Raw genomic sequence first — 13709 nt, forward strand, 5'->3', positions numbered from 1 at the left:
AAGTAAGACTTTCGAGAAATCTAAAATGCATTAGAAATATATATTTCAATGCACTGAATCTCTTGGCAAATGCATTAGAAATATATATATATTTCAATGCACTGAGTCTCTTGGCAAATGCATTAGAAATATATATATTTCTCTTGGACACAGTGGGTGAATCTTGGACCAGAGGACAGATTTAAGGTGATGAGAAAAGATTTCGTAGGAATCTGATGAGTACCATTTTCCACACAAAAGGTGGTGGGTAGTGCTTCTACTCAGCGGCTGTGGAAAGCATCTTGTCCGGAAATATTACAATCTGGTTTGGGAATTGCTCTGCCCAGGACAAGAAGGCTCTGCAGAGAGTAGTGCGTTCAGCCAAATGCACTATGGGAACTTCACTCGCCCCCCTGCAGGAACTATACATCAGGAGGTGCAACTCCAGAGCCAATAAAATCATGGGAGACCCCTTCCACCCCTGCAACGGACTGTTCCAGCTGCTACGGCCAGCCAAATGCCTCCGTTGCCATGCTGTGAGAATGGAGAGAAAGAGTTTCTTCCCAGAGGCTATTCGGACTGTAAACTCCAATCTCACCAGGGACCAACTTTACTGTACCACTCTACTGCTTTTTTTTAAAAATTGCTGTTTTTTCCCCTTTTCCTTCCGCCCACAATATTCAATATGGGAAAGAATATGTGATTCTGTTACATTCTGTTTGGAGTTTGTTTGATTGTTTGTTTGTCTTTTTGCCCAAAGTCCGTGAGCATTGCCACTTTTCATTTCACTGCACATCTCGTATGTGTATGTGACGAATAAACTTGACTTGACTTGGGTGTATGGAACAAGCTGCCAGAGGAGGTGGTTGAGGCAGGGACTATCCCAACATTTAAGAAACAGTTAGACTGATACATGGATAGGACAGGTTTGGAGGGATATGTACCAAAAGCAGGTAGTGTAGCTGGGACATGTTGGTGGGTGTGGGCAAGTTGGGCTGAAGGGCATGTTTTCACACTGTATTACTCTATGACTACATTATATCTTCACCATGCATGAATGCTTCAAAATCAAGTGGTCACATTTTAATACCATATACTCAAGCATTGAAACATAGAAAATAGGTGCAGGAATAGGTCATTCGGCTCTTCGAGCCAGCCCTGCCTTTCAATATGATCATGGCTGTTCATCTGAAATCAGTACCTCTTTCCTGTTTTTCCCCCATATTCTTTGATACCATTAGCCCTAAGAGCTAAATGTGACTCTTGAAAACATCCAGTGAATTGGCCTGCACTGCCTTCTGTGGAAGAGAATTCCACAGATTCACAACTCTCTGGGTGTAGAAAGTTTGTCCTCATCGCAGTCCTAAACGGCCTACCTTTTATTCTTAATCTGTGAACCCTGGTTCTGAACTACCCCAACATCGGGAACATTTTTCCTGCAATTACAGTAAGTGAAAATCTAGCAGGCAAGCAGGATGCTTTCTCCAACCACCCCCATTTGAAGGCCACTATCTTCCACCACTTATATCCAGTGCTTGGTGCCTACTTCCTCCAGGATGCACCTGGTCCATGCCGCTCACCAGTGCTAATTTGGCGCAGAGGCTCTCACGGCAGCGGTACAATGCCTCCGACGACCAGGGACTCTTGCACTGAGGCTGCTCCATGGCTGGAGTTGCAGCGGGCGACTCGCCAGCCCCGGCTCCCCATCCACATCTGCCCCCGCCGGTATGTAGAATAAGGAGTAGGCCTGAGTAGAATTAGGACTGAGATGAGGAAACACGTTTTTACCCAAAGAGTTATGAATCTGTGGAATTCTCTGCCACAGAAGGCAGTGGAGGCCAACTCGCTGGATATTTTCAAGAGAGAGTTAGATTGAGCTCTTAGGGCTAAAGGAATCATGGGATGTGGGGAAAAAACAAGAATGGGGTGCTGATTTTAGATGATCTATTTTCCTATGCTTCTGTTTCTATTTATGTGCCCACGTGTTATATTCCCGAGCCGAATGCTCATTTCTGTATAAAATGCTTGTGCCGCATTTTCGAATACAAGAAGCCTCTGCATTTCGGCATCGCAAAGTGCCCATTAGCCCAGAATTGTTTCGGTTCATATCTGTCCCAGGGTTAGTCCCAGTAAAACAAAATACTTTATTTTATGAGTTCTCCTTGTTCTGCACATTACCGAGTGATCAATTGATACATTCTTGCTTTGCAATTTCATGCAGACAATCCGAGTGATGTGGAGAACTATGATGCCCTGAAGATGGTGAAACGAGAGCGTGATCGCCAGCTGAATCGTCCACCTGTGGGATTTGATTTTGCAGAGGGAATGAATCAATGATCCAGAAGTAAATTCCATGAAGTTCCTAGCTGTATTAACCATGAATTATCGACAGGACGACAATTTTTTTGTGATTAAGTAGCTCTCATAACCCCTAACAGGACTCTCGTTTCACTTTTTTCCCCTGTTGCCAGACGGGCAACCTTGGCAGCTTTTTAGGTTGCCAAATGACATTTTAGGTGGTCATTTAAGATGGCTTGCATGACGCGTGCTCGGACGAAGTGCGTAGTTACCAGTCGGAATTATGCTCAATGAAGCATTCACATATTATTTCTGCTTCAAATAAAGTCACAAACTAATATATTCACCAATCAAGACATGATATATACCACAATGACATGCAGCAAAATTATAACACAGTATCTCAACTCTTTTTACACATTGCAATGAATGCAATTTTTATTATTTCTTTTCACTTCCAAACAAAAATGTGGTTGGATCATTCAGCGTATGATCAACTTGTGTCAATAAATCCCGGACCTTGATAACATATATGCTTAACCATGCACACTACAGATTGATGCAAGCATGCTTTCTGTGAAGGACCGAAAATTATCATGACATGGCCATAGCATGGGTCGTCACTGCTAATGTTACATAAACACTCTCGCTTCCCACATAATTTATCCACAACAAAATATACAGGTTGAAAGGAATTTTCTAAAGGCATTTTATGATAATAGCTGTTAAAACTGACTATACCCATCTGACAGGTTAAACATTACACTGACTAACAAGAGATGGCCAAAGGACATAAATGCAGCAAATGTTTGGTAATATATTTAAAGATGTCAAGACGCCACATTACCAGACATTCAGATTAGATGTATGTGGCAATGAAGATACCCAGTTTGTAAGCACCATTTTTAAAAAGAATTGTTGATAAACACTTTTTCCATCATTCCCACTTCAGAATTAACGTTAAAATTTTAACTGAAATATCTCCTGACCAAATTTGTGATGTACATGACTGACTGTAGAAGTAAAACCTGAATAAATCCAACGTATAGTTGTGAATGTTGCTCATTAAATAACTACAGTACTGATACTCCATATTAACAGCATTGATTTGCCATTAAAATGAATTCTGTAATAACGTGTCAGTGACAATCGAACACTGCGGTTTTAATGTTTCACGTGTTCAAAATTTAATTAATCCATCTTTATGGATTAAAACAAATAATAACATTGGGAATTAAAACATATTTGATTGCATTCCGTTATCAAACATAGTCAATGTTAGCTCTGAAGACATTTCCAGCACAATAGGGTGGGAGGGGGTGGGGGTGTATGAATCAGTGCAGGATGGATAGATGGGGGGGGGGGGGGGGGGGTTGAGAAGGCAATCTGTGTGGATTGGATGGATTGAGGCAGGGGAATTTGTGAGTGTTGGTTGGAGCAGGTTAAATTGTGAGGGGAGAGCGCGGGGGATGACAGTGGGGTTGAATGGGGGGGGGGGGGGTCTGTGCAGGATGGATGGGGGAGCAGTGCAGGATGAAGGGATGAGCAATGCAGGATGGATGGGAAGGGGGGTCAGTACAGGATGAATTGGGGGACCAGTGTAGGATTGATGGGGAGTGGCAGGAAATCAATGCGAGGAGGTTAGGGAGATCAGTGCAGGATGAATAGGGAGGTTTCATGGCAGTCGGGTCACGACCCATGACCCGTAATGTTGCTAGGCTACTCCAAATGGAGTACACGCCATGAGTCTCTAGAATTATCTACTGCAGAGACATCAAATTTCTCGGCCATGAAGTCTAGCATTAAATTTGCCGGTTTGTTCCTATAAGGTTGCCGGCAATCGTTACTTTTTTGCTTATCTCTCATTCATGTGTTCTATATCACTCTACATCATCATCTATATCTCTCGTTTCCCTTTCCTGTGGAATGGGTGACGTTTCAGGGTCAAAACCTTCTTCAGATTGAGAGTCAGGGAAAGGGAAATGAGACTTATAGTTTACTTTATTCTCACGTGTACAGTTAAACGCTTTTTGGTGCGTGCTATCCAGTCAGCAGAAAGACAATACATGATTACAATCAATCAATTTACAGTGTATAGATCCATGATAAAGGAATAATGTTTAGTACAAGGTAAAGCCAGCAAAATCCAGTCAAGGATAGTCTGAGGGACATCAAAGAGATACATAGTAGTTCAGCACTGCTCTCTGGTTGTGGTCGGATGATTCAGTTGCTCAGAGAGATTATGATGTAAAGAGATATGGAACAAATGAATGAAAGATATGCAACAAAGTAATGATGATAAAAGAAACGGGCCACTCATTCCTTCTCTCCAGAGATGCTGCCTGTCCCGCTGAGTTACCCCAGCATTTGGTGTCCTTATGCCCCTGTCCCACTTAGGAAACCTGAACGGAAACCTCTAGAGAATTTGCGGCCCACCCAAGGTTTCCGTGCAGTTCCCGGAGGTTTTTGTCAGTCTCCCTACCTGCTTCCACTCCCTGCAACCTCCGGCAACCACCTGCAACCTCCGGGAACCGCTCGGAAACCTTGGGTGGGGCGCAAAGTCTCTAGAGGTTTCCGTTCAGGTTTCCTAAGTGGGACAGGGGCATTACGTTTCACCCCATCAGCCGTCGCATACCACATAATCCTCTAACATTTTTGTCAATGGGATCCCAACACTAGTCACATCTTTCCATCTCTACCCCCTTCCGCCTTCTGCAGAGACCGTTCCCTCCGCAACTCCCTGGGTAACTCATCCCTTCCCACCCAAATCACCCCCTCCCCAGATACCTTCCCCAGCAACCGCAGGAGAAGCAACACCTGTCCCTATACCTCCTTCCTCGACTGTTCAGGGACCCTGACAGAGGCAGAGGTTCACTTGCACCACCTCTAACCTCATCTACTGTATCCGTTGTTTAACATGTGGACTCTGAAACATCGGCGAGATCAAACGTAGACTGGGCAATCGTTTCGCTGAACACCTTCACTCAGTCCGCCTGGACCTACCTGATCTCCCGGTTGCTAAACACTTTAACTCTCCTTCACATTCCCACACCGACCTTTCTGTCCTAGGCCTCCTCCAGTGTCAGAGTGAGGCTAAACACAAATTGGAGGAACAGCATCTTATATTTTGCTTGGGCTGCTTAGTGGAATGAATAGTGATTTATCTAACTTCATGTAACCCCTGCATCCCCTCTCTCTATGCCTCCCCACCTAAGTCACACCAGCTTCTCGTTCTCACCGAGCAAACAGCCTGTTTCCTTTATCATTGCTACTTTTTTTACATATTTCATTAATTTGTTCTAATATCTCTCCACATAATATCGTCTATGTCAGTCTAAAGAGGGTGTCGACCACCAGTGAGACCGTTTAAAGGTCTTTGCATCTTATTGCACCTTTCCCGAGATGCTGCCTGCCTGCCTGCCAGCCAGCCCGCCCTATGCTGAGCTGAGCTATTCCAGCCAGTATTTGCGGTGCCCGTCCAGGCTCCAGACTGTCGTCAGCCACCCCCGCCCTTGCGGCTTGGAAACCGCCCTCTCCCGGGCCGCCGTCACAAAGGCTTTCCTGACGCCGCGTTCTAAGGGAGGGGTAGGGGAGACCCAGCGCGAGCAGCTCGGGGAGCGGGCGGCGGCAACAGTAGCAAGTTGCACAGCAGCAGTAGCAAGTGGTACAGTAACAGTAGCAGTAGCAACAGCACTAGCAGTGGCAGTAGCAACAGCAGAGCGGTGCAGATCAGGCAGCCCTGGGATGGAGCGGCGCCGGACTGAGGGCGCTGCCAGCAGCCAGCGAAGGTTCGCAAACCCGCAGGTAAACCTCTGTCTGTGTGTGTGTGAGATAATGTATGTGTGTGCGTGTGTGATAATTTATGTGTATGCGATAATGTATGTGTGTGCGTGTGGGGGGTTGCAAGGGGAGTCTGACTGCTGTAAATCGGCACGTTTGCAGGGTTTAACTATGCGCCTCTAGGGGTTTAGTTGTGTGGTTGTGGTGGAAGAAGGGAGGGAGGAGGGGGGGGGGTGGTGGTTTCTGAAAGAAAATAAAATGTTGACAGCGAAAAAAGTCACCATTAATCCGTATTGGATTGTCTCCGCGAGTTACCCCCTTTAGAAAAACAGGCGAATGCAGCAAAATGTTTCGGATTCCTGGCTCTCTAGTCCGGCCATGTGACTGGATTTTGAGTTGTATTGTCGACATTTGAGTTTACATTTTTAAGGTAACCCTTCAAGCGGTTTTATTGAATGTAGGAGTGCGAAAATAGGATTCAGATTTGTATTTAATTTTACAGATTAGTTAGGTATTGCACAGCCAACGACATGAGGTGGAGAGTTTATATCGCAATGGTCTCTGGGACTTGTAGTGTTATTTGTAACTGATGAATGGAAATGAATTGTGTATGAAGGAGCTGCAGATACTGGTTTAAACCAAAGATAGACACAAAATACTGGAGTAATTCAGCGGGACAGGCAGCATCTCTGCCTCAGAGGGTGGTGGAGGCAGGTTCTCTGGATGCTTTCAAGAGCGAGCTAGATAGAGCACTAATAAATAGCGGAGATATGGGGAGAAGGCAGGAACGGGTACTGATTGGGGATGATCAGCCATGATCACATTGAATGGTGGTGCTGGGCCAAATGGCCTACTCCTGCACCTATTGTCTATTATCTCTGGAGAGAAGGAATTGGTGACATTACAGGGTCGAGACCCCTCTTGAGACTGAAGTCTGAAGAAGGGTCTCGACCCTGAAACGTCATCCATTCCTTCTCTCCAGAGATGTTGGCTGCCCCGCTGAGTTACTCCAACATTTTGTGTCTTATCAATGGAAATGATTTCTTAACTATCAGTGTACTCCCAAATACTTGCGCTGTTAACGCAATAAAATTTCCCCAAAACTCCCTCGTATAGAACCTCATTTGGGTTTATTCGAGTAGATGACCAGAAACATTTTAAAATAAGTGAGTTTGTGCAAAATCATTGAGGAAGGGAAGGTGGTTAACATGTTTTAGAGGTTTGGCAGTTGACAAATGGAGACCCCAGAAAAAATGTGATAATTAACTAAAAGAGAACTAAAAGAGAAACATTGTAAATAATCTCTGGCTCTGAAGGAATGGTGGCCTCCACCTGTATGGCAATGGAGAGCTGAAGGAGGAGGATGGTGTGATTAATCTTGCTGAAAAATCGAGGTGGAATGAGGCATTGTAACGGGATGGCATCCGTGGCCATGGATGAGAGTTTCAGTGGCTGGTGCAGAAATCTGGTCAGAGGATTTCTAGAAGATAAGTGTACGTTGTGGGTTACATCTACACATTCAAGGGTTTCAGAAAGAAAAGCAAGGTTGAAGTTCGCACGGCGTATTGAAAGGAATTTTTCTTTTGAGACGTTCAAAATAGCTTTAAGGGAGCGTGACAGTATCAAACATTGTTATCAGGATGAAACATGTTTAATACTTGCCACTTTTAAGCGTGAGAATATAAAGCTGTAATTTCTGTAAGTACAATGGTTCAGTTCAATGTAAGGTCATAAGACGTAAGTGATAGGAGTAGAATTAGGCATTCGGCCCATCAAGTCTACGCCATTAAATCAGGGCTGATCTATCTCTCCTAACCCTATTCTCCTGCCTTCTCCACGTACCTAGGTACGGTGGAATTCCATTTTTATATATAATTCAGTAAAAATCTTACTATATGTAGGCACAATCATCATCGGGTACAATAGTGTAAAAATAATATGTTACACTGAGACTTTGCAAGTCAGCACGTTTCTGGCGCCATCTTGTACCTTTCAAGTGCATAGTTGTTAAAAAGGTTAGTGTCTTAAATTGGGTGTAAAGGCCCTCTGTACTGGCAGTGGCATTGGGTTGTATTTGCAGGGTCGGCCGGGCCAGGTGATATTGTCAGTTCCCTCCACCACTTCTAAGCAGCTGCACGCCGTGTCCTACTGGCCTGTTCAGCCCCAGATGGAATCGAGCCCCAGGCTGTTGCAGGGCCTCCAAACGGTCCAATCCACCAACCCATTGATCTTGGCACATTGACCTGCGAGCCTGTCGTCCTTCATCTTGTGGTCACTGCTCGGCCTCTGTGCGCCCCGCAGCCGACCTTGGAACACCAAGAGCACCACTGAGGGCACGGGAGATGAGCCCCCAATCCGTTAACAAACAGCGCCTCTTTCCTCTGTCCTCTACCACCTATTCTGTTTTTGAAGATAGACACAAAAAGCTGGAGCAACTCAGCGGGTCAGGCTGCATCTGTGGAGAAAATGAATAGATGATGTTTCGCGTCGAGACCCTTCTTCAGACGGAGAGTCGGGGGAAAGGGAAAAAAGATAAAGACGGTGATATAGAGAGGTATAGAACAAATGAATGCTAGCTATGCAAAAAAAGTAACAATGATAAAGGAAACAGGCCATTGTTAGCTGTGTGCCAGGTGAAAAAGGGTTCCAGACAATGAGACTCAACGAGATGACTTTGAAGCTAGTACGACTAGGGTAGGGGAGGAATGGAGAGAGAGGGGATGCAAAGCTCACTTGAGGTTGGAGATACCAATATTCATACTGCTGGGTTGTAAGTTGCCCAAGCGAAATATGAGGTGCTGTTCCAAGCAGAAAGCAAAAATGAAGCAGATAGAGGTTATCAAAATAGCCATCCCTGCTGTCTGATGCACAAGAAACCTAAAGGTTTGAGGTTAGTAAGGCAAAGGAGAAATTGTGATCCTTCAGTAAAAACAAGTTAGTATTTGTGCTAACTTAAATTCCATGTTCATGTATATTGTGTATGTCAGGAATTCATCGACTTTAAGAGGTATTTTAACATCATAGCTGTGTGATTCCTGAAAGCTGAAATCTCATTAACTTTGCAGGATTGATCGGAGATTACGTATGTATTTCCTTTCGTGAATTTTCTTATTTTTCTTCTTTTTATAGTTCAACCCATTTCCATATTTTAGGCTTTAAAAAATATTTTCTTGGTAATCTAAGGTATGGGGTTGCATTGAGGTCAATATTTGAGTTTATACATCATCTAATGCGTTCTGAATGAAGGCTTGCATTCCTTGGAGAGATTATGTATGGCACAGTTCATCTTTAATTGGTGTTAATCCTGTAGGAGAATGATGGGCTAATAGTAACACTTATGTTTTTTCAGTCTGTCTATTTCTATAATCAGTACCTAATCTTAGCCAGAACATTCATTGTAAAATCATATGTAAATTTAAATGAATACACACAATTTTTAGAGGGAATTGGAAGATAGACACAAAATGCTGGAGTAACACAGCGGGACAGGCAGCATCTCTGGAGAGAAGGAATGGGTGATGTTTCGGATCAAGACCCTTTCTTCAGACAAGATTTTGTAAGCTTTCAGGCTTAACATTTTACCAGCCCCTAAAACAGAGGAATACAGAGATTGCTTATTAAAATTGCTTGCAATGGCTTTCTCACCTGATTATATGTGGCTTTGCATTGAACGGCATTCCGTTATAGTTATGTTTCAAACATCACTAAATTACCTGATTTGTTGTTCCGATGCTGATCTTTATTTTAATGCGTGGCAATTGTGTTTGTGTTGGCAACCTGGTGCCAGGCTTAGCAGAGTTTGGTACCTTGCACTTCTGATGAGGGTTTAAAAGGGAAAACAAATTGCTTTTGCTTTCTTTAGTTTAGGAGGATCAGTTGTGGTCTTCTAGTTCTGCAAGGAAATGTCTTGGGATGAACTTCCCTGATCCAATTGCAATCATTTGAATCCATGTTAGAATTTGTGTCAGGTCTGGGGAGGGAATGAACAGGGGATGCTTCTTCAGACAAACTTCATAAGCCAGTATTTATATTCAGAAATACGAGATTCCTGGTATGAATATACAGAATCCGATTCTTTGTAAGTCCCCATGTTTAGGAATTAATATTACTATTAATGGTATAAAGTAATGACTAATCAATTATTCATTTTATCTTGCAATGTAAATTATTATCAAAGGTATTGGCCGAGGATTCAATAAAATATTTCAGCTTCATCTAATTGGCTGCTTCAAAACTCGCCAATGAGGAATAGGCCTTGCATAATTTCATGATTTTCCAGTGATTCAATCAGTGGAATCCACTTTCAGAAGAAACCGTGCCTTGAGTTGATAAAAAGGATGAACCACGATTATCAGTCAGCAAAACTGTTAAGCTGAGCTATGAGGAGCCTCAGTGGAGGTGGACACAGAATGGGCCGGAGTGATAGTCAGCTGGGAAATCAACATGAGAACAACTTGGAGGTTGATGATCACACCAGTAGTCTGAACTGTCACCCAGTTTCCATTTGGTTTAACTGTAGTGGATTCAAGGTCTTGATTAGTAATTAAAGGGCTTGTCCCACTTGCCGATTTTTTTTTTTCGGCGACTGCTGGCGTCGTATCAGTGTTGCCAAAAGATTTTGAACATTTCAAAATCCAGCGGCGACAAAAAAAAATGTTGCGACACTTGAAAAAAACACCACGCGTCAATACGTCATCACGCCACGTCGCGACATGTCACACCGCAAATTTTTCGGTGACCTGGTACATCAGTCAATGATGCTGGCAGTCGCCGAAAAAAATCGCCAAGTGGAACAGGCTCTTAAGTTGAACAAACTACCTCAATAACTAGGTACATACATATGACAATTAAACACTCTTGAACACTCAAGGTGCAAACTAACGCTTTAAACTTCTAATCAGGAGTCAGGGAAGTGGATGGAATAATAGAATGTTCACAACATGGAAGGAGGTCATTTGGCCTATTGAGTTAGTACTGGCAGTTGGGTTGGTACTGGCATTGTGTAAAAAACAATGCAGTAAATCCCATTAACTCGTCCCCAGCCCCCTTCACTACTCTTGTGTTTGGCTAGCTCCAATTTGAATGATAGTGAAATCAGCCTCCAGTGTTACTTTGGCAGTGCATTCCAGATGGGGTGATGGAGATGAATGAACGGGCACGGTGTCTTACAATGCTATGTACGACAGTGATCGCAACTTCTACTGATGTGTGAATGGCCGCTGCCTTGCTAGGAGCTCATCCGCCCTTTGACAGGTCTTGTTTTTGGTTCTGCTGGGGATCCCCGGCCCCCTTCTCACTTGGCAAACTAGGTGGGGGAGACGGTTTAGTCGCCGACTATCCGATCATGAAGCAGGTAGCGCGGGATTGCATGGTGGCGGTGGGAACTCCCCCTGATCTATAGGATGCTGAGGAGAAACGCTGCTGTGGTGGTGGTCCTCTGCTCCTCTGAACGTGGAGAATGATAGATTGCAACTGGCGAGGTTAATAAATAATCACCCAGATACTATAAACCCACAAACTGAAGAGCTGGAACATTATTGCACGGGACCTCTCCCCATGTAAATATGCACAGAATATTTACAATGCAATAAATATTTTCCAGTCTGCTTCCAGGAAATTCTGTGGCGCACAAGGCCCCTGATCTCGTGCAGCTTCATTCATTGTACTAATGTCGACTGTTACCATTTTGAGGTTGGGATATTGTAGTTGGAGTGAGGCTGCCGTTGTTGATCTGAAGAAGGGTCTCGCCCCGAAACGTCACCCGTTCCTTCTCTCCAGAGATCCTGCCCGTCCCGCTGAGTTACTCCAGCATCAGGGGGCGCCGTATGATGGCTGCCTCGCTAACGGTCTGTCTTGTCTTTTTCCTTCTTTGCGTTTTGAGTTTGTTGTAAAATGTATGTTTTAGTTTATCTTTAGTTTTGTGTTATATGGGGGAAACTTTTAAAAATCTATTTCCTCGATGGAGATGCGACTTTATCCATGTCGTATCTCCGTCCGCACTGCGGCCTAACATCGTAGAGATGGCGACCTCTTGCTGGGACCTCGGAGCTCCAACCACGGGAGCCTGCAGACCTAACATCGTGTAGCTCGCGGTCCCTGGTTAGAGACCGACTTCAGGAACTCCAAGCCGTAGGAGCTTCGACCACCCCGACGCGGGAGGCTCAATCGTCGGCTGTGGGAGCTTCAATCGCCCCGACTGCGGATGGTTCGACTCCCCTGACCGCGGGAGAAAAGGAGGAAAGAAAATAAGACTTTATTGCCTTCCATCACAGTGGGGAATGTGGAGGAGCCGCTGTGGAGGCGGATGTTTATGTCAACATTTTATGTAGTGTGTGTCTTGGTGCTTTTTTGTTATGACTATGGCAAACCAAATTCTTTGTATGTGGCAAAACATACTTGGCTAATAATAATGTTTTCAGTGTAAACCAGCATTTGCAGTTCCTTCCTACACATTGTTGATTAATGGATGGGGTGGTTGAGCTGAAAGCCTGGTTTAGCAAATGCAGCTGTAATCAATGGTTGAGGTTTGTGGGTTGGCGAATTAAAGGCTGCAATTCTCAGTCATGGCATCGGGCTCTTTGGAAAGCTATTGATTCCGTCTGAGGGATCGGTGAGTGTGTTGGATTAGGAAACTTGAAATGGCGGGAGGGTGGAGGAGGAAGATGAGGAGGCACAGTGATGGTAGTGGGGGGTGGGGGGGTTGGCTGAAGAAGAGCAGCTCGATCAGTAGTCACTAAAGGGAGTTTATTTGCTTTCTAAAACCAGTATGAGACTTAACAAAGACACAAATCTGTGCTTCATGAACCCAGCAGAAGGAGCACACTCAGCGAGCCAGGCAGCAGTCCTGTCCAATGCCAGTGCTATCTGTATCAAGTCTGCTGTGAGCAGCAAGACTTGAAGACTTTTGCCTTCCGTCACAGTGAGGAGGTGCCTGGTGAACTCACTGTGGTGGATGTTGAATTTGTGCTTATTGTGCGTTTTTGTTATTTGTATTATATGTATGACTGCAAGGCAAGAAATTCTGCTGAGGTTCTAGCTGTCCCAAGTGTTGAGAAGGATGGTCCTATCATCGATACTGTGCAAAGTTCCAGTCAGCCATCCACCCATCCTTTGTGGAAAAGTACTGACTATGACATTATTGAATGACAGCATGAAGAGTTTATGTTTTATATATATTTTCGAAATAAACTTTATTTTAGAAATGGAAAATTTCCCTTTTAGTCTCCTGGAAACATCTTTCACAGAAGCATTGTACCAATAAGTGCTTGCGTAGCTTATAGTCAATGTGCACACTTTAATAACACTGAATACGCAAAAAGTATAATGAAGGCATGTATAATTGGGATCAGTGTTCCCCCATGTTTTACAGTAATACTCACAAGGACCTTGGAACAAATAGCCTTTTGTATATTGATAAATTCAACAGTTTTACATATTGAAGTGCTGCCATGCAACCTAGTTTCCTTTTGTGTCAGAATGAGGAAGATAAACTTGCAAAGTATTGTAAAATGTAAAACTTAATGAAATTTGACCCCATGTCATTTTTTTTTTTAAATTTGGCAATGTTGAAATGATAAATCTGTTCCTGATATTTGAGCAGAAAAAGTTGCTAAGTTATATTGAGGCAATATTGTTTTACAAGTGCAGGCTTG

At 43.9% G+C, this 13709-nt stretch overlaps 1 protein-coding gene across 1 annotated transcript in view; it reads left to right on the forward strand.

Annotated features, from left to right (window-relative positions):
- The first annotated feature begins 5679 nt into the window (after positions 1-5679).
- The window catches only part of fam241a (family with sequence similarity 241 member A), a 36062-nt gene continuing 28032 nt past the window's right edge, over positions 5680-13709 (forward strand). Inside the window, exon 1 of the mRNA XM_055645567.1 lies at positions 5680-6081. Coding sequence (XP_055501542.1) covers positions 5680-6081 — 402 coding nt within the window. The remainder of the gene's footprint in view (positions 6082-13709) is intronic.

This window comes from Leucoraja erinacea, chromosome 1 (genome assembly GCF_028641065.1).
Source record: "Leucoraja erinacea ecotype New England chromosome 1, Leri_hhj_1, whole genome shotgun sequence".
Taxonomy (NCBI): domain Eukaryota; kingdom Metazoa; phylum Chordata; class Chondrichthyes; order Rajiformes; family Rajidae; genus Leucoraja; species Leucoraja erinaceus.